Source organism: Sinohyriopsis cumingii, chromosome 9, assembly GCF_028554795.1.
Source record: "Sinohyriopsis cumingii isolate HCF-2022 chromosome 9, ASM2855479v2, whole genome shotgun sequence".
Taxonomy (NCBI): Eukaryota; Metazoa; Mollusca; class Bivalvia; order Unionida; family Unionidae; genus Sinohyriopsis; species Sinohyriopsis cumingii.
This window is the reverse complement of record NC_142969.1, coordinates 21,238,699-21,266,253: the sequence shown is the minus strand read 5'-3', so window position 1 is coordinate 21,266,253 and position 27,555 is coordinate 21,238,699. Positions and strand designations below refer to the sequence as shown.

The following is a 27,555-nucleotide window of genomic DNA, read 5'->3' as shown; positions in this document are numbered from 1 at the left end:
GGTACAATGATACAGAGACAACCAGACTGAGATAAGAAAAGAAAGTTTAGCAAAACAGCTATATTTCTCTGTTGCATGGATGAGACAATGTATTAGTTTACAACTCTTTACCATATCAAGCAGACTTAAAGAAACATTCCTGAGTTATCTGCTCTGACTTCCCTTTCTTTACAAGTCAACTGAGAAACAGTCAATCATTTTTGGTGCTGATTTTGAATAAAGTTACTGGGATCTCATTATCTTTTGGTTGTAAAGATGTTGGATGAATAAGCAAATGAAAAAAGAGCATTTCAAAGAGTAGATAAGAGTAGGGCTGTTCATTGCTGGAGAATATTTCAAAGAGTAGATAAGAGTAGGGCTGTCCAATTATTTTTAGGACTGAGTAGATTTGATGTAACATTTCTTATTTAATGTTATGATTCTTTTTTCTTTGATACAAATATGATAAATGGTCATCAATATGGAATGAATTACCTAGCCCATACCTATTACAGTAATTAAAATAGTTCTAATTTATAAACAATTATGAGAAAAGCTTCAGAGAGACATTTATATCAGACTAGCTTGAGTTACATGTTTCCTTATAAATGAACATTTGCAGTAGACTGACTATTTTAGCCTCTCAATGGAGAGTAAACAGCCTATATAAGTATTTTAGCACAAATATTTTAAAGGGAAAGTCCTGGCTGCATTTCATTTATTACCTACAATATATAGTAGACATGTTTAGCATAATATCCACAACCGAATAGAAGTATTTCCACAAAATAAATTAATTTTAAATACAACATTAGCATTGTTACTGTTGTCAGCAGCTCACTATGTCAATATCAACCTGAACTCTGTATTTCCATGCCAAACTATTTCCGTACTAACCAGTCATTCCTTATGTTAAAGCAAAAATAGGAACTGATGCTTTAAATTTTTGTCCCAGATAAAGCATGTTTAATCAGTTTTCCAAGTGATAGTTCAAACAATCAAAGGATCATTGTTTTGCTTTTACTTTAGTTAGAAATCATTGCAAACGGATGTCTTTGTGGGCATAAAAAGGTGCAGCAGAATTAAAACAAATACTATGCAGTTTAGTGTGATGAAATTATTTTTTTAAAAATATTTTTCTTGTACAACAATTTAGTTGTCAAGCATATAGCACTGACATGAACACAACTTCATGATGCAATGAACTATTTTGAGATCTGATACCTGTGTCATTCATACATTTTACCAGAGCTGCAATAAGACAGAGCTCTACACAGTTGCTCATTTCAAAAGTTTTAACTGAGTTTTTCCTTAAACACAAGTTTTTCCATATTTTATTTACATTTACTATATTTAGAAAGCAAACATCAACCAGTTAATAAAGAATTTTCCTTTATTTTAAATTTCATCTTAACAAGTCTGATTCAGGTTCCGAGTCAAAGCTCATCAATTTCATTAAATTCTTGCAAAAATGTATACAACTATTCTTTGCATGAAGACCGGAAACGCTTCACCCTTTCTACCTCACAAGCCAAGTGCCCCTTCTCTCAAACAAGACATTATAAAATCAAATTTGGATTAGTCCCACATGACCCTCGCAAACAAAGCATCAGAGGTGATTAGAGTGACTTAAACAGTTGGAAATACAAGTTATTTATATATAGTATGTACACTGTATCAATGATATACCATGAGATGTACAAAATTTTCATAAAAAGGAAACAAGGCTTGCCGCGTTTCCTTTTAATGAAAAATTTATACAACAAGTGGTATATCATTGATACAGTATAAATACTATACATATATTTCATTTATATCACATAGAAATACATATATTTGCCATTTGAACAGAGTCAATACTGACTATATGCAACTATGTATTGACCAAGTGAATGAACTCACATCCCTGCCGAGTGTGTCTGCTACAAAATGTAGTTCTATGCCTTTTGTGGCTATTCGCAATCATTTTTGCATATTAAGTTAATTGTTTTCTTTCTTGAGTTTTTATTTTTATTCACATTGATTAAATCAATATATACAACTCCCTCGATAACTCGTGCCCTGATAACTCACGAACGCGCTTATAATGCAGTGTCAGGCATGTTTACCATTTTTTAAACCCGAAAATACCCAGAAAAAATTATCCCTGTTTGCTGAACTTGAAGAAAATCGTGATCAAAACTGGTAACAGAAACTTTGATGCATTGCTCGTTTTATCATTGAAAACGGTAGACAGGACCTGTAAATTTTAATCACACTATGAAATATCAAATTTAAAAATAACTCATACAATTTTTTACAGTTTCTTACCAAACGACATTCCTAATACACCACAATTAACGATATGCAAGGAAATTTCGATCAAAAAATGTCACTTACACCGAGTGGAGGCTGTACTTTAATAAATAAATACAAATTAAATATTTCTTTTATCAAATTAAATTTGTGTTCTAGTTCCATCTTTTAGTGCCTTTTAAGTGTAATCGTCGTAAGTGCAATGTGTCCTCTTGTAATTAAACGTAAAATGCATCAATCTACCATAACAGCTATGTCTGTGAGCGTTTCTCTGAGAACCTAATTAAGTGCCGACCATGTTTTGATAACTGACTTGCAGAAGTATTTGTTGTATTGTTGCACTGAATTAAAAGCTGGCCTCCTTTATATTATCAAGTTAATTATGTTTTTTGAATAAAAAAGGAGGTGGAATAAAAGAAAAGTTAAACAGCACAAAAATCTGACTGACTAACTTAAAATCTAGCCGCTCAGTCGTACGTCGGGAGAACTCACTTCATTTGATCAATCAAACACTGTAATAAACATTATTGTGTATGTAACAGAAACTATCTTAAATTAACCGACTCTTTCATAACTGTAATCAAAGATAACAAGGCAGCAAAGCGAAAAAAATACTTCATATTTCAGATACTGACCATTGTGGGCAAGCGAGTTTCAGAGAATTCTTGAACTGGCATTTAGAGATATCCTCAGGGATGATAAGAAATTTCATTATCACTTCCTATGAAACCACGACATTAACATTGTACTAACTGAACAATAAAAAATTGAGTTTCGACGTAGACATGTCACAAAATATATGTCGCATGTTTTTTAAAAAAAAAAAGGAATCTTGTTTGGTGGTGTATCAACAGTTAGTCTAGTTCCCAAATTGTGGACTACTGATTTGGCAAGATACTATTAAATACCACTACGGGAACCAGGCTCATCAAGAAAACAAGATTTTTTGCGTACATGTGATGGTTGTTCAAACCAGGTGGAACGATCTTTCATATGTTGGATATTTTGAGAAAAAAAATGTTATTTAAACAGAATAATGAACAATTTCATTAGAAAAAGCACATTATTAAAAATTATTATCAACGTTATTGTAAAATGAGGAATCAGTCATTAAACAGCCCAGTTCCCTAACGCCGCCCACCCCCACGGTTTTCTAGATGTCAAAGCGATGTTTATCAATTTTTGGAGGTACCTTGGTAACTCGCGCCTCGCTTATAGTGCAGTCTATGTTTGTGGACCCCGTTGTGCGCGAGTTATCGAGGGAGAGGTGTAATACTAACATTTATGATTTAAACATGAAAGATGGTTTTAATGATGGAAGCAGAGCTCTACAAACACCTGGTTAGCTACGCCATTCACATGAACGCTTAGCCATTCATGTACCTGTGCATGGAAATTAGTGTGCATTAGAAACTAAGCGAAATGATGAACCAACAAAAGGTGATTAAAATATTTTAATATATTTATAAATGATAAAGTCATTATTCTGATTTAGTAACAGTACCATCGGCCATAAAACTCAACCTCTCTCTCTCTCTCTGGTCGGTTTGACTTTAAAACTCTCTCTCTCTCTCTCTCATCTTTTGGTCAGCTTGACTTAACTTTTACCATCATTCATAAGTCCAGAGACATTGTGCGATGACACAAACGCTCATAATTTCATAGATTTTAGCCTTATCCTGCTACAATGGACCAGAGAGAGCGAGAGAGAGAGAGATCTTTGTTTTCATATTTAATTAATAATAATCTATTTTTAGAACATCATAATATGTTTATGAAACAACAACAAAACATTAAATACATCCCAGTATGTGTACCAAGTAAACAAGAAATTTACTGTATACAATCAACAAAGTTTGCAACTCTGTATCATTGATAAACACTGTAGATAAATCCCAAAGAAAGTGCACACATATCGTTAAAATGAATGCTATTCTTGTAGGTTACTTAGTGTTATTTCTATTTCAAGGTTTTAATCCAGCCCAAATTCCTTTTCTCTCTCACTCCACATTTCTGTGAAGTTTTCCATTATACATGAGAGGGGAGGGGGACAGAAAGCAGAAAGGATTGCAATGAAAATGTGTATCATATTAAATTCATTTAGAAAACAGGGATTATTAATACTTTTAATCGTTATTTTCATACGTCGCTAATGATTAATATGTGGAAATTCATCACTGATGTAGAATCAAATGCACACAGTCACAAGAATGTTTATATATGCGTATAATTGCACCATGGGTGGATCACAATTTGATATACCAATATTATCGGCATATCAAAGTGCTTTATACCAACACTTTAAAAGTCATGTCATTTTTAATGTATCTGGTATAAATTAACACACACACACACACGTGTGTGTGTGTGTACGTGTGTGCATGCTCTCCTGACATAGTAAAAGTTGCATAAATTTCATAAAGTGCTTTAATCATCAGATATTTAACAGGCCGATGCAACCTTATTACTTATGTAACTGAATCAAATTTCAAACCTGGCTTTCAGCCCATACCTTGGCACTCCAAAGCTTGACAGACCAGTCAAATGAGGAAGTAAGGAAGTATGGGGAGAAGTCAATCTGGCCTGGTACTCGGTGACAGTCCACCCCAGTTACTGGCCCCTGGTGACCCTCAAATAACTCACTGATCCCAGCTTTACTATAATGATAATAATAATGATAATAATAATAATAATAATAATAATAAAATAATAAATAGGATACCAACATATATAAGTAGCATTTGGAAATTTCATTAATACAAGTTACTATGATTAATTCTGCGTGGGTTCAAGTCTAGGATTCAGCTAATGTGGTTATGTGAGAAAGCTTGCCAGTAGCTTCTCGTGGGTTGGTGGTTCTTCCTGGGTTTTTCCTGGGTTCTTCCTCCACCATTAATACTAGCTGCCATGCATAGCCTATTGTGTGCTGAAAAATGGCAATAAACCCCACAACAACAACAACAACAACGATGATTAATACTGATAGCTGTGATAGTGCCATGTGAAAGAATTTAAGATTGTCCACTAAATCTGTCTTTGTACAACCCATATGACCCTAATGCTGACAAAAGACCTGAAGAACAAAGTGGATATAGATACAAATATGCTAACACAATGTCAGTCTATGTTGATCAGTTTTTGCACAATCTTCTTTGGATGGATGAAGAGACAATTGGATATGACCTAATACAGATGTCCCAGCTGAAATTAATGGGGAAATATATAAAATAAGCAATGTAAGAAAATGGACACAATATGAATTGTATCAATTAAAGATAATGCATATGTCAGCAAATTGTGTGCATACAGCAAATCTTCATGTTAATCATGAAGTTATTGAACAACACGTGACACCAGAATGTGATACAAGTTGTAATAAAGACATCATAATGCTTTAATTTACAATAAAAATATTGTGACTCAACTCCCATTACTGCAAGAAGCATGAACAAAGAAATCCTTCTTACATATTCGCAAATCACTAGCTCATGTAACAAACAAGATAATGTAAGATAACTAGCTATGATAATGAACAATGTGACAAAGATGAAACTCACCTGCCATGTATTCATGCAGTATAACATACAAAACTGAGACAATGAGCAATGTGGCAAAGTTTTAACTAAACTGCCATGTCTACAAACAGTATAACTTGCATAACTATGACACTGAGCAATGTGACAAAGTGTAACTCACCTGCCATGTCTACAAACAGTATAACTTGCATAACTGCGACACTGAGCAATGTGACAAAGTGTAACTCACCTGCCATATCTACAAACAATATAACATACAAAACTTAGACACTGAGCAATGTGACAAAGTGTAACTTACCTGCCATATCTACAAACAATATAACTTGCATAACTATGACACTGAGCAATGTGACAAAGTGTAACTCACCTGCCATGTCTACAAACAGTATAACTTGCATAACTGCGACACTGAGCAATGTGACAAAGTGTAACTCACCTGCCATATCTACAAACAATATAACATACAAAACTTAGACACTGAGCAATGTGGCAAAGTTTTAACTCAGCTGCCATGTCTACAAACAGTATAACCTGCATAACTATGACACTGAGCAATGTGACAAAGTGTAACTCACCTGCCATGTCTACAAACAGTATAACTTGCATAATTGCAACAATGAGCAATGTAGCAAAGTTTTAACTCAGCTGCCATGTCTACAAACAGTATAACTTGCATAACTGCGACACTGAGCAATGTGACAAAGTGTAACTCACCTGCCATATCTACAAACAATATAACATACAAAACTTAGACACTGAGCAATGTGGCAAAGTTTTAACTCAGCTGCCATGTCTACAAACAGTGTAACTTGCATAACTGCAACAATGAACAATGCAGCAAAGTTTTAACTCAGCTGCTATGTCTACAAACAGTATAACTTGCATAACTGCAACACTGAGCAATGTGACAAAGTGTAACTCACCTGCCATGTCTACAAACAATATAACATACAAAACTTAGACACTGAGCAATGTGGCAAAGTTTTAACTCAGCTGCCATGTCTACAAACAGTATAACTTGCATAACTGTGACACTGATCAATATGACAAAGTGTAACTCACCTGCCATGTCTATATGCAGTATAACTTGCATAACTGTGACACTGAGCAATGTGACAAAGTGTAACTCACCTGCCATGTCTACATGCAGTATAGACAGAGCAATCCTCACTCCCAACGACAAAGTTATTGACATCTCCAGACAGGAAAGAGAGAGATGTCACTGCTACAGCCTTACTTTGCTTGTGCTGTAGCTCCATGCTGTCCTGTAAGGGAGGAGATAACATATACCTGATGATGAGGTAAAACATATATTGTTTTGCTCAGTATGTTTTTGGTGATATGAGAAGTAAGCATAGAAGGCATTGGAATCAAAATTTAGGACATATTAATGTCTAACTTATAATCTAATTAAAACTGGAAGAATCAGGTTAATATTAAAAATAATAGACAACTGTGAAACTGACAAAATATCTTCAATACAAACATGCACACATTTTTCTTTCTGTGTGTCGTGGCTGCCAAACAAGAGGCAGTGAGTTTGAAATTTACAGTAGCATCCCACATTTTAACTTTTTGTATTTTTATGTTCAAACTGTCTTTTAAACTTCTTACACCAATTTTTATTATTATTTTTTGTATGCTTTATTTTACTGCCATCCTAGGACAGACAATTAATGTGTTATCTTATAATGCTGCAAGTTTCTTTAGTCATGTGGGTACTGTAGTATCATCAATTTTCGTGGGGAACCAATTTTCGTGGTTTTTGTTGTTGCTCTGAACCACAAATTTAAATCCCAAATGAAAAATGAGCCATATAAGAAGTGTGAGCTTTAATACACAGCCCATTTCTTACAGTGTTTCATTCCTAGAGATTAACACAGCTACTACTAGTACTTGATAAATCAAGGTCAATACTGCAATCTAGTAATTAAATATTAGCTTGTACATGTGTTTGCTTTATTTGTTATTTTAACCTTTTGAAATAAGAATTATAAATCATTTTATATTGTTTCAATGCACATGTTCAATAAGAGAGAAAATAGAAAGAAAGCATAAGGTATTCTGGTAATAGTAATACTGAAAATTAATGAAAAAAATGACAAAATAACAGTATATGAAAATTAAATTTAATACTTATTCAAATCAATCCTTCATTTGAGTACAATTGTTGTTGAAAAGTTTAAATTCTTCTGAAAGCAAATTGCATTTTATCCATGCATTTTTAATCCAAAAGAACAATGATCCTGTAAAATACTACAACTATTTCTTGAAACACTATTGTTAATGAAACACTATGTATATACACTAATTTCAGCAGAGTATAAAACTCACATTTCACAGATTTTTGGATAAAGCCACTGTATCAACATTATGTCAATCAAGTCTCATGGTACTTACAAATGCTTCTCATGTAAATAATCCCCAAATTGCTAAATTAAACAAGTCCAGCTTTCTCAAAACCATTGATAATTAGGTCCGATCTTTCACTCACTGTCACATGAGGTGCAATTATCCATTCAGCGTGAATTGGCTTGATTAATGAGGTTGCAAGTTTTACTAATACTGTGCAGTGATCGTCACCAGTAGCATCATCTTTTTCTGTAATGGCATCCATGACCTGTTTAGCATACCACTCATGGAAATGTGACTTTAATTCTTTTTTGTACTCTTTATTTACTGTCAAGTCTAGTGGATGAAGTTGGTCTGTACAAGAGGCAGGCACAAACATTAGCTGCCTGGTAAGCAAGCACCTGCACTGTGTTCACAGCTTCTGATGGGTTAGGAAGTCCAGGAACTGAGGGGGGGTCTATGTTGAATTTTGCCACTCTTAAGCCACTGTGTTAATGCTATGATCATCAGATAGTACAGTTTGTGCAGTCTGATGGACAGTGGTTAAAGTAAGAGATCATTCTATGTACTTTAATAACTGACTGGCCTAGTGTTGTTGGCTGTGTCAGCTTCCTTTGATGTTGAGCATTCAAGCGAAAACATGGCAAAAGTGATTAATCTTGACAGGTGTTTTATTTGTGCTCATAGAGATGGAGGTGTTGTTTTAGTGTTGTTGGCTGAGTGGACTTCAACTGATATTATTCACTTGGTCGAAAACACCGTGTCAATATTGAACTTGCCAGATCTTTGATTTGTGCTCATACAAGTGGAAGTATTGTGTTAAACATTAAAGTGACCACCATTTGTGTCAGCATAGTTTTATTCTTTTGTATTTTTTATTTTGTTTGTTTGTAGAGGTTAAACCATGAACTTAAATGCCTACTAATATGCAAATTTTGACAAGCAAAACCACGAATTTAAGTACCCATGAAAATGCCTTTTTCTAACACAAAACCACAGAAATTGAACCCAACGAAAATAAATGATACTACAGTATCTTTCAATCAAAAAGCTTGGAACAGTGTTCGAGAATTAATATAGATCATAATGAAATACAACAAAGAAAAATATGGCTAAAATTTTGATTGTATACTCTTGAATAAATTTCATCATCATCATCACCACCATCATTATGATCATCACCATCATGAGGCATTAGAGTACCTGTGGTTGGGAAAGCATGTCAAGGCTCCAGGAACACATCTTGCCATCATTAGACACACTAATTAGGTTGTGGGCATTCTGGGTTCCCACCACATTCACACAGAACACTGGATGCTATAAGAAAAGACAGTTTGAATAGGATGTTTAATCTGCACTTGAAATATGTCTACATAAAAAATGAAATGATGACTAAAATCTAAACAACATGTCCTGTCAGGAAGGCATGGAGAGTATATTACAAATTTTTCATGGAAGAAACAAAAACAGGTTCTTTTCACACAATAAAAGAAGTTCTATAGAACTTTTACACATTCTGTGACAGCTGAAATAAAACATGTTCTATCCACATAAGCTATATAGATGATCTAAAATAATGTGTGGGCATAAGATGAGATAAGTTTTCTTTGCATGGAGTTTAGAGACAAAACTTACTTATAATGCAGAAAGAGAATGAGATTTGTCTCTTGTACAAAGGTCCTCTATAGACAAAGGTATTGTCTACGAGAGCAGAGAAATGTGTCTACTGTACAAAGGTAGCGTGTGGGCAGAGGCTGAGAAATGTGTCTACTGTACAGATGTAGTGTGTCGGCAGAGGCTGAGAAATGTGTCTACTGTACAGATGTAGTGTGTGGGTAGAGGCTGAGAAATGTGTCTACTGTACAGAGGTAGTGTGTGGGCATAGGCTGAGAAATGTGTCTACTGTACAGAGGTAGTGTGTGGGGCAAAGGCTGAGAAATGTGTCTACTGTACAAAGGTAGTGTGTGGGCAGAGGCTGAGAAATGTGTCTACTGTACAGAGGTAGTGTGTGGGCATAGGCTGAGAAATGTGTCAACTGTATAGAGGTAGTGTGTGGGTAGAGGCTGAGAAATGTGTCTACTGTACAGAGGTAGTGTGTGGGCAGAGGCAGAGATTGTCTACTGTACAGAGGTAGTGTGTGGGCAGAGGCAGAGATGTGTCCCTTTTACAGATGTTCTCTAGATAGAAAATACTTATTGTGTGGACAGAAGGCAAGGCAAGTGTCTTCTAGACAAAGTTTTGTTACAGATAAATGTAGTTACTGTTTATCAGGTGTCCTATATAGAGAAGTTCAAAGATAATCATACTTACTGTATGGGCTGAGGCAGAGAGAGGTGTCCTTTGTATAGGGGTTCTCTTGTACACCCTATTGTCCCACAGCACTATCTGACCAGAATATGTTCCTCCAACAACCAGGTTTGGATGGAATTTGGCAAAACAGCATGACATTACTGCTGACTGAAAATATCAATATAATTATAATTCAGAATCTGTAGATTACGAGCATTATGCATTATCCATCTCTGTAATGCTGTTTGAGACAGTTATGGAAGTGTACTGTGTTATATGTGAGATCATGTTATACTGAAGTACATTGAATATATTATCATTATTACATATTGTGTGTGTGTGTTTTAGATTTTCAATGTAGCTTTAACAATTTTCCAGTCATATTGCCACAATGTCTGCAGAGTGGCAGTTTATAATCTATCACTGGGGCATCATGCAGCAGACATGTAGCATGATGTCCCACCCAGTCACATTATCCTGACACCAGTCCGACCAGTCCTAACACTAACCTCTTAATGCTGAATGCCAAGCAAGGCGGCTGTAAGTACCATTTTTATAAGTCTTTGGTATAACTCGGCCGTGGTTCAAGTTCGCAACTTCCCACATCTGAAGCAGATGTTCAAACCACCTAGGCCACCAGAGAGGTCTCATTATTACATAATGTAATGTGATGTGTGACCATACAACCAGTAATAACAGGATAATTTATTTATATTGGGGTAGATTGTACATAGTATTACTATTACATAATGTAATGCAATGCATAACCATACAACCAGCAATAACAGGATGATTTTATTTATATTGGGAAAGATTGTACATAGCATTACTATTACATAATGTAATGTGATGTGTGACCATACAACCAGTAATAACAGGATAATTTATTTATATTGGGGTAGATTGTACATAGTATTACTATTACATAATGTAATGCAATGCGTGACCATACAACCAGTAATAACAGGATGATTTTATTTATATTAGGAAAGATTGTACATAGTATTACTATTACATAATGTACAGCACCACCCGTTTATCTTAACATCCTCAGGCGTAAGGTAATACTGATGACATAAGCAGCTGTCGAGATAAAGTGTGTGTGTTGACGTGAGATTCATATCTAGAGGGCTCATTTGTCATCAGTGCATACGATTTACACTTTGAAAAAATAAAATGAAAGTTTGATTAAGTAAGATAAAAGACAAAACCAGTTTGAAATACACTTGTACACTGACAACTTACATTTGTGTTAGGTTTCTGTTTAACAATCCATAATGCACAAAGTATAGTACATGCATATGAAAAATCCACAAATTCTTGTATAGCTCACATGTTACAAAATTCCTGTATAAGACATATCTCATTTGAAAATTGATACTGTGTATAATCATATCTATGAATCAAAGGGTAGTCTTGTTGTATGTACTGTATAAGCCATTGTCTACCAGCATTAGTAACTAAACAATTAACTATGATATATGCATTGTCCAGCAGGATGTTTTAGTTGTTACAGCATTTACATGTACATAAACTGGTCTAGATTTTGGCCTGCCTCAGTGCTTGAGACAACAAACATAGACTTCTTAATAAGGCTACCAAGCAAAGAGGCTATTCAAAAGGAAATTAAACCTGTCACTAAATTTTATATTAATTAAACACAAGTAAAACTTTACTTTTGTAAAGCACAAATTAAAGAACAGAATGCCACATATAATTAGGATTATTCTGTAGAAACAAAACTTACAAGACACAAACTATTTGTTCCAATCACTATGGAAAATGCAACAACTGATCAGATTTCATTGCTTTTATGCAAGTTTGGTGCCGACTTCTTTCAATGAAGGGTTCATTGATTTTATAAAAGATTGTTGCTAGCTTGTTTTGATGTAGGGTGCACATACTATTGAAGTCACCATATAAACCAACTTCTGAAAACCAAACATGTGCCCTTTTGCTAATGTGATGGCAGTGTTAATGGCTAGTGGCAACATCAAATGATTGTAGTGCAAACTATGAGTTGGAACTGTCTGCTTGTTGATAATAAATGATAAGAAAACAAATAATTTTTGAAGTTGGGGCTGAGGGCTTCTGTCAGGAAGTAATTTTTTTATCCTGATGTCAACATGAGCATGACAAATTTTTTAAGTAATAATAGAACACAGGACCAGGACTTTTTATTTTTGCCGATGTAGGCAGTTTGTCGCCATATGTGATGTTGATATAAGTGGGCAGGACAGTAATGGAATCCACAATTATGCCCAAAGTATTAAAAGGACCAGGTTATACTGAGGCAGTGGGTACATTAAACATAGCAATGTAATGGAATCCATAATCTAAGTATTAACAGGACCATGTTATACTGAGGCAGTGGGTACATTAAACATAGCAATGTAACAAAATCCATAACCTAAGTCTTAACAGGACCAGGTTATGCCGAGGCAGCAGGTACATTAAACATAGCAATGTAATGGAATCCATAATCTAAGCATTAACAGGACCAGGTTATACTGAGGCAGTGGGTACATTAAACATAGCAATGTAATGAAATCCATAATCTAAGTATTAACAGGACCATGTTATACTGAGGCAGTGGGTACATTAAACATAGCAATGTAACAAAATCCATAACCTAAGTATTAACAGGACCATGTTATACTGAGGCAGTGGGTACATTAAACATAGCAATGTAATGGAATCTATAATCTAAGTATTAACAGGACCATGTTATACTGAGGCAGTGGGTACATTAAACATAGCAATGTAATGGAATCCATAACCTAAGTGTTAACAGGACCATGTTATACTGAGGCAGTGGGTACATTAAACATAGCAATGTAACAAAATCCATAACCTAAGTATTAACAGGACCATGTTATACTGAGGCAGTGGGTACATTAAACATAGCAATGTAATGGAATCTATAATCTGAGTATTAACAGGACCATGTTATACTGAGGCAGTGGGTACATTAAACATAGCAATGTAATGGAATCCATAACCTAAGTATTAACAGGACCATGTTATACTGAGGCAGTGGGTACATTAAACATAGCAATGTAACAAAATCCATAACCTAAGTATTAACAGGACCATGTTATACTGAGGCAGTGGGTACATTAAACATAGCAATGTAACAAAATCCATAACCTAAGTATTAACAGCACCATGTTATACTGAAGCAGTGGGTACATTAAACATAGCAATGTAACAAAATCCATAACCTAAGTATTAACAGCACCATGTTATACTGAGGCAGTGGGTACATTAAACATAGCAATGTAACAAAATCCATAACCTAAGTATTAACAGCACCATGTTATACTGAGGCAGTGGGTACATTAAACATAGCAATGTAACAAAATCCACAACCTAAGTATTAACAGGACCATGTTATACTGAGGCAGTGGGTACATTAAACATAGCAATGTAACAAAATCCATAACCTAAGTATTAACAGCACCATGTTATACTGAGACAGTGGGTACATTAAACATAGCAATGTAACAAAATCCATAACCTAAGTATTAACAGGACCATGTTATACTGAGGCAGTGGGTACATTAAACATAGCAATGTAACAAAATCCATAACCTAAGTATTAACAGCACCATGTTATACTGAGGCAGTGGGTACATTAAACATAGCAATGTAACAAAATCCATAACCTAAGTATTAACAGCACCAGGTTATGCCAAGGCACCTAATACATGGGTACATTAATTAATATTACTGGCACATAATGAAATAGGATTCATGACTATGCCTATACTAAAAAATTGTTTGTGATACAGTGAGGTGCCTTGTACAGGGGTATATTATAATATCTATTGTCTATACTAGATGTTAATTATTGATTAGGAAGGACATAAGATATGATCTATATACAAAATAAAAAACACAATATATACACAATACAAAACACATTATATACACAATACAAAACACAATATATAGAAAATAATGTTTAAAAAACATGGCTCTTTAATTAGTATAGATGATGCACAGGAATGATAAATTTGGAAGAAAAACCAATTCAAATCCATTGTTAGCTAGTAACTGTGATAAACTTGTTATCATTATGTCTGTTAGGCTGAAGAATGAAGAATGAAATGATAGCAAACACTGAAAAGAATGAAATGATTGCAAACACTGAAAAGAATGAAATGATAGCAAACACTGAAAAGAATGAAATGATTGCAAAGACTGAAAAGAATGAAATGATAGCAAACACTGAAAAGAATGAAATGATAGCAAACACTGAAAAGAATGAAATGATAGCAAACGCTGAAAAGAATGAAATGATTGCAAAGACTGAAAAGAATGAAATGATAGCAAACACTGAAAAGAATGAAATGATAGCAAACACTGGAAAGAATGAAATGATAGCAAACACTGAAAAGAATGAAATGATTGCAAACACTGAAAAGAATGAAATGATTGCAAAGACTGAAAAGAATGAAATGATAGCAAACACTGAAAAGAATGAAATGATAGCAAACACCGTTGAACACTGTTCAATAAAGGTCTCACAAAATGTGTCATAACTTTTCATTGCAATAAGCACCAACAAAAACTTCTCTATTTATGGCAATGCTGGCTGGATGACATTCAAAGTGAAGGTCAAACACTAGAAAAAGTGTCCCAAAAGTTACCAACCGCATACAAATTAAGATTCTCCATTTATGGCTGTTCCATTTAAACATAATGCTGCACTGGAAAGGAAATTTTTTAAACTACATGCCAGGGTATTCTGATTACCATGTTTTCTGCATGTACTTGAATGACAAAAATTACTTACTTTTTTCTGTCTGAAAACATCTTAATTATTGCATTCAGTGACCCAAAACATACAAATGACAAGTTACATTAATGATTTCAATTTAAATTGTAGAAATTTGGAGAAATTATTCAAAAGGTAACAGAAACTGAAATGATAAAATCCTTAAAATGAAAATTGTCATCTTGAAAAAGTTGTAAGTGTCCTTAAACAAGCTGTGTTTAAAGACAGCAAACTATGGTACTCAAAACCTTTACACGAAAATGATACAAAATTCTGCAGATCAGGGTCTGTGTTGTTGGCTCTAATAAAATCCTAACAAACTGCACAGACCCAGATCTGACAGCATTATACGACAGCAGATCTCAGTCTGTGCAATTTGTGGATGGACTCAATTTTTAATTGAGTATATCCAGTACCTATATACATACAAAGGCACACTTATCGGGCACTTTAGCCTTATTCTTAAGTCTTGCTGGTGAAATCCCAGCCAGACTATGCAAGGATAACTTTGAAGTTTAGGATTATCAATTACCTGACAGTGGAAGATGTAGTCAGGAGTAGATTTCTTGAACTTCTGGTTCCAGATGAGTGCCACTCCATCTGGCTCATGTGGTGCCTCTTCATTAATTCCATAAGATGCCACAAGAAGCTCTGGATACTGCAAAATAAATTTATATATTAAAGAAAATTCAGTTCTCAAATTCTTCAATGTACAACATGATAGTAATCAAAGGATTGTTTGAGTTGGTAATTAATTAAGAAACCAATTAAGGACGTAAAACAACATGATGTTTTGGTAAAATATTCTGTTCCCACTGTCCATTTATTGCTAAAAAGTAACAATGTTATTCTGTTTTTATGTATAGCATAATATAAGGTTCTCCATACACTGCAATACAAATAAAACACCACATATCTGGAATTTCTGTGGTATTTACCATCAGTATGTAAATTTCTATGTGGTGTTTACCATCAGAGTGTAAATTAAATGCCACATATATGGAATTTCTATGTGGTTTTTACCATCAGTATGTAATTAAATTCCACATATATGGAATTTCTATGTGGTGTTTACCATCAGTATGCAAATTAAATGCCACATATCTGGAATTTCTGTGGTATTTACCATCAGTATGTAAATTTCTATGTGGTGTTAACCATCAGTGTGTAAATTAAATGCCACATATATGGAATTTCTATGTGGCTTTTACCATCAGTATGTAATTAAATTCCACATATATGGAATTTCTATGTGGTGTTTACCATCAGTATGCAAATTAAATGCCACATATATGGAATTTCTGTGGTATTTACCATCAGTATGTAAATTAACAGCCATATAAAATTATATGGAATTTCTATGTGGTATTTACCATCAGTATGTAAATTAACAGCCATATAAAATTATATGGAATTTCTATGTGGTATTTACCATCAGTATGTAAATTAACAGCCATATAAAATTATATGGAATTTCTATGTGGTATTTACTATCAGTATGTAAATTAAATGCCACATATATGGAATTTCTATGTGGTATTTACCATCAGTCAGTCTGTTTCTTGAGCCAAAACACTTCTTACTTAAACAAGGACAATATGTCAAGCAGTTGTTGTCATGATTATGTTGCAATAACATAATAATAAAAATTACTGGACACAGTGAAAGCTTGCACAGGATACTATGATGGGTTCTGTTAGCATGCAATGGAATATCATGCAGTCCCATTCAATAAGGCCTCACATATGGCTTCATGATCTCTTTATCAAATTAGGTGTTCATAAAAACAAATGCTTTCCAATAACACCAAACTCAACCCTTTCAAAGCTTTAGAAATGTGATTTGATTGGCTGATGAAATGTAATTCAAATAATACATCATTGCAATGATAAGACGAAGTCATGTTTTTCTTAAACAGTAGCAGTTTCATTAGCTGATTGAGAAACAGCTTCTATGGTGGCATCTGTGTACAAAAGTTTCATGATATTCTTTTAAGTTTACAACAGAAATCTGACTTGAATGATTGTATGATGTATGAAATATAAAGGAATGTCTTTCTGCTTTCTCCTGAACAAAATTTGACTGCAGCAACTGCTATGGATAACAGATATCAAGATTTGCAAGTGGGCCTGATATTGCTCACTGACCTGCATAACAGCTGATCATTTCACAAAGCTGGCTGATTTAGTATTGCAAGAACACTGCTTATGTCAACTGTCTCACAAACTTTATATCATGCTGGCAGAAATCTCATGCCATCACAAGAACACAGCCTAGGTCGACTGTCTCACAAACTTTATATCATGCTGGCAGAAATCTCATGCCATCACAAGAAATCTTAATGAACAAGACTAAATATGACGTTTAACATACATACAAATGTGAGCAGTGTAAACCCGTATTCACCATGCATGATCTGGGTGAATGCTGTCTGTTCAACGCATGATTTGAAGTGAATAACTTAAATCGTCACTGTCCAGTCCTCTATGTTTTACAAGTGATAGACCCTGATCATCCAATCCTTGTATGTTTTACAACTGACGGACACTAATCTTCTTGTCCTGTTACTTTTAGTACAAAGACCAAAAGCATCCAGTTTTGTTTAACTCATTAACCAAGTGTGCCATGTTTATGCATCATAAGGTTGTACCCTAATTCCAAGTTCTGTACCATCAACATCATTTAAGATAAACAAAATTGGATGCTATTACAGAAAAGTTGACAGAAGAAGCTCAACAATGATACCAAATAATAAGACTTTCTACTCAGATTACAAGATACACCAGGGGAAAAACATAACTTTTGAGACATGTTTTTCTTTAAGACAAAAATTGCCGGTAGTCAGAACATGATATTTTTTATTATTTTAGATTGGTCTGAAATGCACAAAGTATGATAAGTTTAAGATTTGGAGTAATGAATGGCCAGGACATGAAAATAATGGTCCAACAAGCAAAAAAAAAAAAACAAAAAAAAACAGGATGTCTAATTTTTACCCTTCTTCACATGTGTGAGCGAAATAACCAATCCAAAACAATGTCTTTAACACAACTAGGCATCCAGAGTAACAAAAATCCCTTGGAAGATGTATTTGGATGTATTCAGAAGTAAACCCAAAAATGCATTTCCTACCACCATTTCAGGTGAAAATGACAATAATCTCCAAGGATTAATGAAATTAACAAATAATTTCAAACAAACCGACCCTGATCTGCTTGTGCATTAAACTTTGGGTCTGTTTGCTTGTTTCCAACTGTGTCACAAAACAGTAAATATGGTAATAGGCTGATACCATTCTGGAATGTATTCAATAAGGATGGCTTTATGCATTAGGGTAAATAATCTAATAGTCAGGGGCTATTCCAAACTGCATTCAGTAAGGATGACTTTATGCATTAGGGTAAATAAGCTAATAGTCTGAGGCTATTCCAAACTGCATTCAGTAAGGATGACTTTACGCATTAGGGTAAATAATCTAATAGTCAGGGGCTATTCCAAACTGCATTCAGTAAGGATGACTTTATGCACTAGGGTAAATAAGCTAATAGTCTGAGGCTATTCCAAACTGCATTCAGTAAGGATGACTTTACGCATTAGGGTAAATAATATAATAGTCAGGGGCTATTCCAAACTGCATTCGGTAAGGATGACTTTATGCACTAGGGTAAATAAGCTAATAGTCTGGGGCTATTCCAAACTGCATTCAGTAAGGATGACTTTATGCATTAGGGTAAATAAGCTAATAGTCTGGGGCTATTCCAAACTGCATTCAGTAAGGATGACTTTATGCACTAGGGTAAATAAGCTAATAGTCTGGGGCTATTCCAAACTGCATTCAGTAAGGATGACTTTACACATTAGGGTAAATAATCTAATAGTCAGGGGCTATTCCAAACTGCATTCGGTAAGGATGACTTTATGCACTAGGGTAAATAAGCTAATAGTCTGGGGCTATTCCAAACTGCATTCAGTAAGGATGACTTTATGCATTAGGGTAAATAAGCTAATAGTCTGGGGCTATTCCAAACTGCATTCAGTAAGGATGACTTTATGCACTAGGGTAAATAAGCTAATAGTCTGGGGCTATTCAAACTGCATTCAGTAAGGATGACTTTATGCACTAGGGTAAATAAGCTAATAGTCTGGGGTTATTCTAAACTGCATTCAGTAAGGATTGCCTTATGCACAAGTAGGGTGGAACAAACTACTGAACAGCCAGTCCTTTTTGTGGGAATTTTCAACATGTTGTCCAAATGTATGTACTAAGTTAGTATAGTATTGAATTCTCCAATTTTTCTAAACAGTGCTCTTCCCAAATTTAGCAATCAAACATTACTTGCCCTTAGAAACCACATTTTTGTCCATCTATACCGCTGAATAAATCAGCCTAAAAGCATATTCAGGTTTATGACATTAAAGGTAACTTAACCATGTATCTAGGGTTATTTTGTGCTTATGTGCATGAAGTGATATCCCCTTCTTGAAACAAGATTTACATGCATTACTTTTGCTGAGCTGACTCCGAACTGAACTTTGCCATCCAGACTAACAGACCCTAAAGCTAACCTTACTAAATGAAAGTATGTTAGAGACTTACCTGAGTGGACCAGTCTAGACTGGTTACCAGTCTATGTTTTGACCATCGCTCATCAAAAAAGACTCGGTTGAGTTTCAACCTCTCTCCAGCAAGTAGAGCACTAGAAAGGAAATAACAATAATTGACTTCTCTGGTAACTGAATGCTTCATGTACTGATCAGCATATATATTTCTTTAAGATCTGCAATCAGAAGACTTAAGTATGTGATAAGAATTTCATGCAAAGCATTAGGAATCCCAATGAAAATCAAAGTATTAGGAATCCCAATGAAAATCAAAGTATTAGGAATCCCAATGAAAATCAAAGCATTAGGAATCCCAATGAAAATCAAAGTATTAGGAATCCCAATGAAAATCAAAGTATTAGGAATCCCAATGAAAATCAAAGTATTAGGAATACCAATGGAAATATTAGGAATACCGATGGAAACTGAAGTATTAGGAATCCCAATGAAAATCAAAGTATTAGGAATCCCAATGAAAATCAGAGTATTAGGAATCCCAATGAAAATCAGAGTATTAGGAATCCCAATGAAAATCAAAGTATTAGGAATCCCAATGAAAATCAAAGTATTAGGAATACCAATGGAAATATTAGGAATACCGATGGAAACTGAAGTATTAGGAATCCCAATGAAAATCAAAGTATTAGGAATCCCAATGAAAATCAGAGTATTAGGAATCCCAATGAAAATCAAAGTATGAGCAATCCCAATGAAAATCAAAGTATTAGGAATCCCAATGAAAATTAAAGCATTAGGAATCCCAATGAAAATCAAAGTATTAGGAATCCCAATGAAAATCAAAGCATTAGGAATCCCAATGAAAATCAAAGCATTAGGAATCCCAATGAAAATTAAAGTATTAGGAATCCCAATGAAAATCAAAGTATTAGGAATACCAATGGAAACTGAAGTATTAGGAATACCAAAGGATTTGGAGGGTTCAGGTATTAAACAAGATCATATGGATAAACAACTTGTGAGATGACGATAATCCTGTTATATGATGAGAAACAAATACCATTATCTTTCCAAAAAAGGCAACCTTAATTAAAAATGGTTTGTCTTTTTTCTCCTGTTCCTTTAATAGAAGACTGATTAAAAATCCTTAAAATATCTTTAGAAAATATTCAAGCAATTACTTTTCATGAGTACTTTGTACTGAAGTGGTTGTGTATTGTCTTAAGGGCTGTATAGATGATGTCAATATATTAAGGGAGGTAACCATTTCTGCTAATAATTTCCTCTCAGGATTAGAGTTTGAGTCATGTTTCTTTACATATCTTGACTGGCCGTCAAAAGACCATATGAGCCAAATATAGAAAGTATTGTTTAAAATAAAAAGAATTCTTAGTAACAGATATCAGACATTATGCCATTAGCAATGAGGGGTCATAAGCAAAAAATTGATAAGATTTTAAGTATTTATGTTATATAGAGCAAACTGCATGGGTGACCCATTTTGCTTCTTTCTGCTGACCACTTTACCAGAAATAACGCATGGAGTAAAGGTAAAAATTCACACCTAGTGCTTCAACTGGTCTGCAGGCCATATGAATGACTGTTATGTGATAACTAACAATATTAATTATTTATGATTGAAAACAAATATAATACATATTACATGTAAAAAATTGTCCAGACAAGTGTAATATGTATTGCATGTTAAATAATGTCCAGACAAGTGTAATACGTATTGCACGTAAAATAACGTCCAGACAATGTAATATGTATTACATGTAAAAGAATGTTCAGACAAGTGTAATATGTATTACATGTAAAATGATTTCCAGACAAGTGTAATATTACATGTAAAATAATGTTCAGACAAGTGTAATATGTATTACATGTAAAATAATGTCCAGACAAGTGTAATATGTATTGCATGTTAAATAATGTCCAGACAAGTGCTGTATGTATTACATGTAAAATAATGTCCAGACAAGTGTCATATATATTAAATATAAAATGATCTCAGAACAGTTTTAACATCATGGAAAAGTATATCTCTTAATTTTATGTTCTAAATTGTATATGTTCATATCTGACCAGCAAATTGAAAATACCATTTCTCAAAAATGTTAATATTTTTGCTTTAAATTATATATTTTACAGACCCTGAAACAGGTAATTTTACCAATGAAATGAAAATGGTATTTATTTTATTTAAAAAAAACTAAAAAAACTAAAAACGGGACAGATTAAATATGAACAATATTTAAAATGAATGACAAAAGAAAATGGAACAAAAGTTTCAACACATTTCATGTCATTGAATGGATCTGAACACTAATTATTTTCAATATGCTTCTAAATTTCTATGGTCAAAATCCCATTGCCATTAATAATCCTGGATCAGATTCATTATACTGACAATTTGTCATTAATAATCCACAATCAGATTCATTATACTGACAATTTGTCATTAATAATCCTGGATCTGATTCATTATACTGACAATTTGTCATTAATAATCCTGGATCAGATTCATTATATTGACAATTTGTCATTAACAATCCTGGATCAGATTCATTATACTGACAATTTGTCATTAATAATCCACAATCAGATTTTAATAATCCTGGATCAGATTCATTATACTGACAATTTGTCATTAATAATTCTGGATCAGATTCATTATACTGATAATTTGTTGTTAATAATCCTGGATCAGATTCATTATACTGACAATCTGTCATTTAATAATCCTGGTTCAGATTCATTATACTGACAATTTGTCATTAATAATCCTGGATCAGATTCATTATACTGACAATTTGTCATTAATAATCCTGGATCAGATTCATTATACTGACAATTTGTCATTAATAATCCTGGATCAGATTCATTATACTGACAATCTGTCATTAATAATCCTGGATCAGATTCATTATGCTGACAATGTGTTATTAATAATCTAGGATCATATTCATTATACTGACAATTTGTCATTAATAATCCAGATCAGATTTATTATACTGATAATTTGTCATTAATAATCCACAATCAGATTCATTATACTGACAATTTGTCATTAATAATCCACAATCAGATTCATTATACTGACAATTTGTCATTAATAATCCTGGATCAGATTCATTATACTGACAATTTGTCATTAATAATCCTGGATCAGATTCATTATACTGACAATCTGTCATTAATAATCCTGGATCAGATTCATTATGCTGACAATGTGTTATTAATAATCTAGGATCATATTCATTATACTGACAATTTGTCATTAATAATCCAGATCAGATTTATTATACTGATAATTTGTCATTAATAATCCACAATCAGATTCATTATACTGACAATTTGTCATTAATAATCCACAATCAGATTCATTATACTGACAATTTGTCATTAATAATCCACAATCAGATTCATTATACTGACAATTTGTCATTAATAATCCACAATCAGATTCATTATACATATACTAACAATCTGTCATTAATAATCTAGGATCATATTCGTTATACTGACAATTTGTCATTAATAATCCAGATCAGATTTATTATACTGATAATTTGTCATTAATAATCCAGGATCAGTTTCATTGTACTGACAATTTTTCACTCCTAACAAGCCATGGCATTTTTCTTGTCAAGTCAGACATAAAAAGACAGTTGCCATTGATGTGAAAACATCAGCACTAACAGCTATATCCAAATAATATTTACATAAAAAGATAACATAATAAATAAAATTTGCTGACAAATACTAAAGCTATCTTAAAACTTGAAGTTGCACTTATACTTTGATTTATCACAAATTCAATGCCATATTTTGCATGTTATGTGTTTATTTAAGAATTTAACGTTTTTTCCGAGTTTATCGTGGCATAAACTGTCAGTTGCCGACTCACACAGCAAATAACGCCCAAAGGGCATTATGTAAACTGAGTTGGCAACTGACAGTTTATACCACGATAAACTCGGAAAAAACAACGTTAAACTCTTAGAATTGAAATTTCAATTATTCGTTATGTTATTTTGTGTGCATTATTAAAAATCAGAAATCTTAATTGAGCATAGTAATACATGTTTGGGGTTTTCCATTACGTAGCTATTTATAGCACTTGGGATTGTCCTGCTGGATCATAATATATTTTACATAAATTTTGACAAAGAAATATTTTATTCATCAAAGATGAGATAATATTGGTTGCTTTAGTCTTTCAGATTAAATTTATTCAATTATTTATTTTAGAAAACGTGTAAGAATGTTCTTTCTTTTAATGCTTACTTCCTGTCTGCCTTCACTGGCAGTGTTTATCTTATGCTGTACACGTGACTCTATTTATAGAAGTGTGTATTATTAGAAAAGTAGTTCTCCTTACGGTTCATACAGAAATAAACGCAATTCATTTTGATCATGTGGTAATATTCTGACCAATGGAAATGTTACTTTCCTTTACCAGCTACTGGCATTGCAATTATTTATTCATTAATGCCTTTTATAAATTTGGATTGTTTTTGTCTGCCTTTTATACATTTGGCTTGTCTGACTGCATTTTATACACTGCTGTCAGGCATTTCTGCACACCTAAGGTTTTCGTTTCCAATAGTGAAGCAAAACACGTACCGAATTCGAGCGATTGACAAAAATAAAATACAGCAATATTTACCATTTGAAAAGATGCAATTGTCACCAGAATATTCTGTTCAAAATAATATTAATTTTGGACAGAGGATACCACCCCCTGTTTTCCTGACTCGCGATATGTCGGCTTATTCTGCGCATAGCTTTGAAAAGATGTAATGTTTATCCATTGGGCTACAGAAATGAAATATATTACTTTGGACTGTTTCTGTCAGCAGTTCAGTCGAGTAATTAGGTCAGGTTTATAGCTAGTTTTACAAAATTCAACGTAAAAATGCCAATAAATGGCAAGAGATATTAAGCAAACTAAACCGATCTTGTAAAAAAGTTAGTAAAGTTCAACATTTTATGAAAAATAAGCTATTACATGGAAGAGAAACAACAATGAATAGAATGTAATGTGATTATGTCTTTTTGATGGGGAAAAATTGCTAAAGAATTTAGAAACAGACTATACGCTGAGAATTTCTTGATAATTTATGTTCTAGCGGCAAGTAGAGATGTTGGGTAGCAGATGATTTTGTACCTGTGGGACAACTTCTTGCAAAATTGGAAACTTGGATTAAATTACAGTTTTGTTTTAAGGTACACATTTCCATCTTTTATATAATGTATTTATTTGTATGATTCTAAAAGATGCATAGTAAATCAAATTTTCTGGGATACAGGTTCAAGAAGGTCACTGAGTGGGTCTTCACGATGCCTTTTAGAAATCACATTTTTATGTGCATTTCGTGTCTCAATGTGTGATATTTTTGTTCACTTTATGAATATCACTTTTCTTAATTAATGTATGATTGTTCTTTCTGGACACAAAATGGATTTTTGACCCAAAATAGCACGTGATACAATGTTTACAGAAATGACGTATTGTTGCGCAGAATTACCCGACGTGCAGAATTGGCCGACATGGCGGTATATTTGGCTTGTTCATCTGCCTTTTATACATATGGTTGTCTGAATGCCTTTTATACACATGGCTTGTTTGTCTGCCTTTTATACATTTGGCTTGTTTGGTTTGTCTGCCTTTGATACATCTGGCTTGTCTGACTGCCTTTTATACAGTTGGCTTGTTTGTCTGCCTTTTATACATTTGGCTTGTTTGTCTGCCTTTTATACATTTGGAATGTTTGCCTTTTATACATTGGGATTGTTTGGTTTGTCTGCCTTTTATACATATGGCTTGTCTGACTGCCTTTTATACAGTTGGCTTGTTTGTCTACCTTTTATACATTTGGCTTGTTTGTCTACCTTTTATACATTTGGAATGTTTGCCTTTTATACATTGGGATTGTTTGTCTGCCTTTTATACATTTGGATCGTCTGACTGCGTTTTATATATTTGGCTTGTTTGTCTGCCTTTTATACATTTGGCTTGTTTGGTTTGTCTGCCTTTGATACATTTGGCTCGTCTGACTGCCTTTTATACAGTTGGCTTGTTTGTCTGCCTTTTAAACATTTGGGCTTGTTTGTCTGCCTTTTATACATTTGGAATGTTTGCCTTTTATACATTGGGATTGTTTGTCTGCCTTTTATACATCTGGTTTGTCTGACTGCCTTTTCTACATTTGGCTTATCTGACTGCATTTTATATATTTGGCTTGTTTGTCTGCCTTATATATATTTGGCTTGTTTGTCTGCCTTTTATACATTGGGCTTGTTTGTCTGCCTTTGATACATTTGGAATGTTTGCCTTTTATACATTGGGATTGTTTGTCTGCCTTTTATACATCTAGCTTGTCTGACTGCCTTTTATACATTTGGCTTGTTTGTCTGCCTTTTATACATTTAATTTTGAAATAATGCTCTAATGAGGGTTTGCTCAGCATGCCATCTCAGTCTCTTTTTGTCCATCCAGCATGTACTTAGGAGTCATGTTTAGCACCCTTTTCAGGTTCAAAATTACTCACTGGTATGTTCATTAACACTTTCCCAGCTACAATAATAAGATACACTTCCTAGCCTAACAAAAGTAACTTGCCTTTATTAGAAACAGTATTCACCGATGAATATTCCCATAGGGAATAAGCCATTTTCGGTCTTCTAGACAGCCCATATTATAACCTTGTATTTGTAAAACTTCCTTAATGCAAGTTTCAAACTATGACAGAATGCATGTTATGGGGCCCAATGTACCAATCAAATTTACTTCAACAACCGTTCATGTTAAGCTGAAGAAACCAGATGTTTAAACAGCTGCAGAAAAATACACGGTGCATCAAGCACCACAATACTTCTACCAGATTGACTAATGTTACAACAAGCACTTTAAGGGTGAACGGTTGCACAAAATTATATACTGTGCAGAGTACATTTTCACATGTGAAACTTGAATATACCTTGCAGGAGTTCTTGCATATCAATGCTTTCCAAGTGTGCAGTTTCTTACAAACTTTGTGCAAATCATGTGACCGCATCCCCTGGGAGCATTTCTGGGACATGATATATTGACATTTAAAAGTTGTCCATTGAAAAGGAAATCTCTTGTAGATATGATGTAATGGTCTTTAAATCTGTTTACTTATTGTGCCTGTTTTCTTCACAGCTTCTTCCTTTAGAGTGCATACTCTGCACAGTTAAAAGCAATAGAATCTATTTGTGCATTCCTTAGAATGCAGCTCATTCTCTGCATATATCTTTGTTTTCTTGGTGTTTTCCCCCTTAGTAATAGCACCAATTATCATGCAGCCACCAAGACAGTGACATTCGAAGAATTGAGTGGCCATTTTATTTCCTGCATTTCTCTAAGACTAAATGATGGCCTTGATAACAGAAATAATTGACAATTTATGTAGAATAGAATATTCAATAAACTTTGAAATCAATAATGATATACACCACTCCCTCGATAACTCACGCACATCGGGGTCCAGAAACATCGACCGCACTATAAGTGAGGTGCGAGTTATCGAGGGACCTGTAAAATAAGCCCAAAACCAATAAAGTGATCGACGACATAAAGGAAAAATGGGGGGGCGGGTAGGCAGATTATAGTGTTGAATACTCACTTTATAATCGTGCTGAGATTAACTGTGAATAAATATCTCTTCACAACAGTGTACTTTATTTATTATTTCCTCATAGGGCAACATTAATTTCAGGATAAATTAC

General features: G+C 33.8%; 1 protein-coding gene across 8 annotated transcripts in view; it reads right to left on the bottom strand.

Moving 5' to 3' along the window:
• The window catches only part of LOC149791364 (cytoplasmic dynein 1 intermediate chain 1-like), a 96,445-nt gene that overhangs the window by 9,750 nt on the left and 59,140 nt on the right, over positions 1 to 27,555 (bottom strand). For all 8 annotated transcript variants that reach the window (XM_089969920.1, XM_089969913.1, XM_089969915.1 and 5 more), the window contains 6 exons: positions 19,832 to 19,931; positions 15,767 to 15,892; positions 10,473 to 10,619; positions 9,366 to 9,479; positions 6,942 to 7,075; positions 4,787 to 4,931 (listed from right to left, as the gene is read on the bottom strand). In XM_089969920.1, the coding sequence (XP_089826046.1) occupies positions 4,787 to 4,931; positions 6,942 to 7,075; positions 9,366 to 9,479; positions 10,473 to 10,619; positions 15,767 to 15,892; positions 19,832 to 19,931 (766 nt within the window). The remainder of the gene's footprint in view (positions 1 to 4,786; positions 4,932 to 6,941; positions 7,076 to 9,365; positions 9,480 to 10,472; positions 10,620 to 15,766; positions 15,893 to 19,831; positions 19,932 to 27,555) is intronic.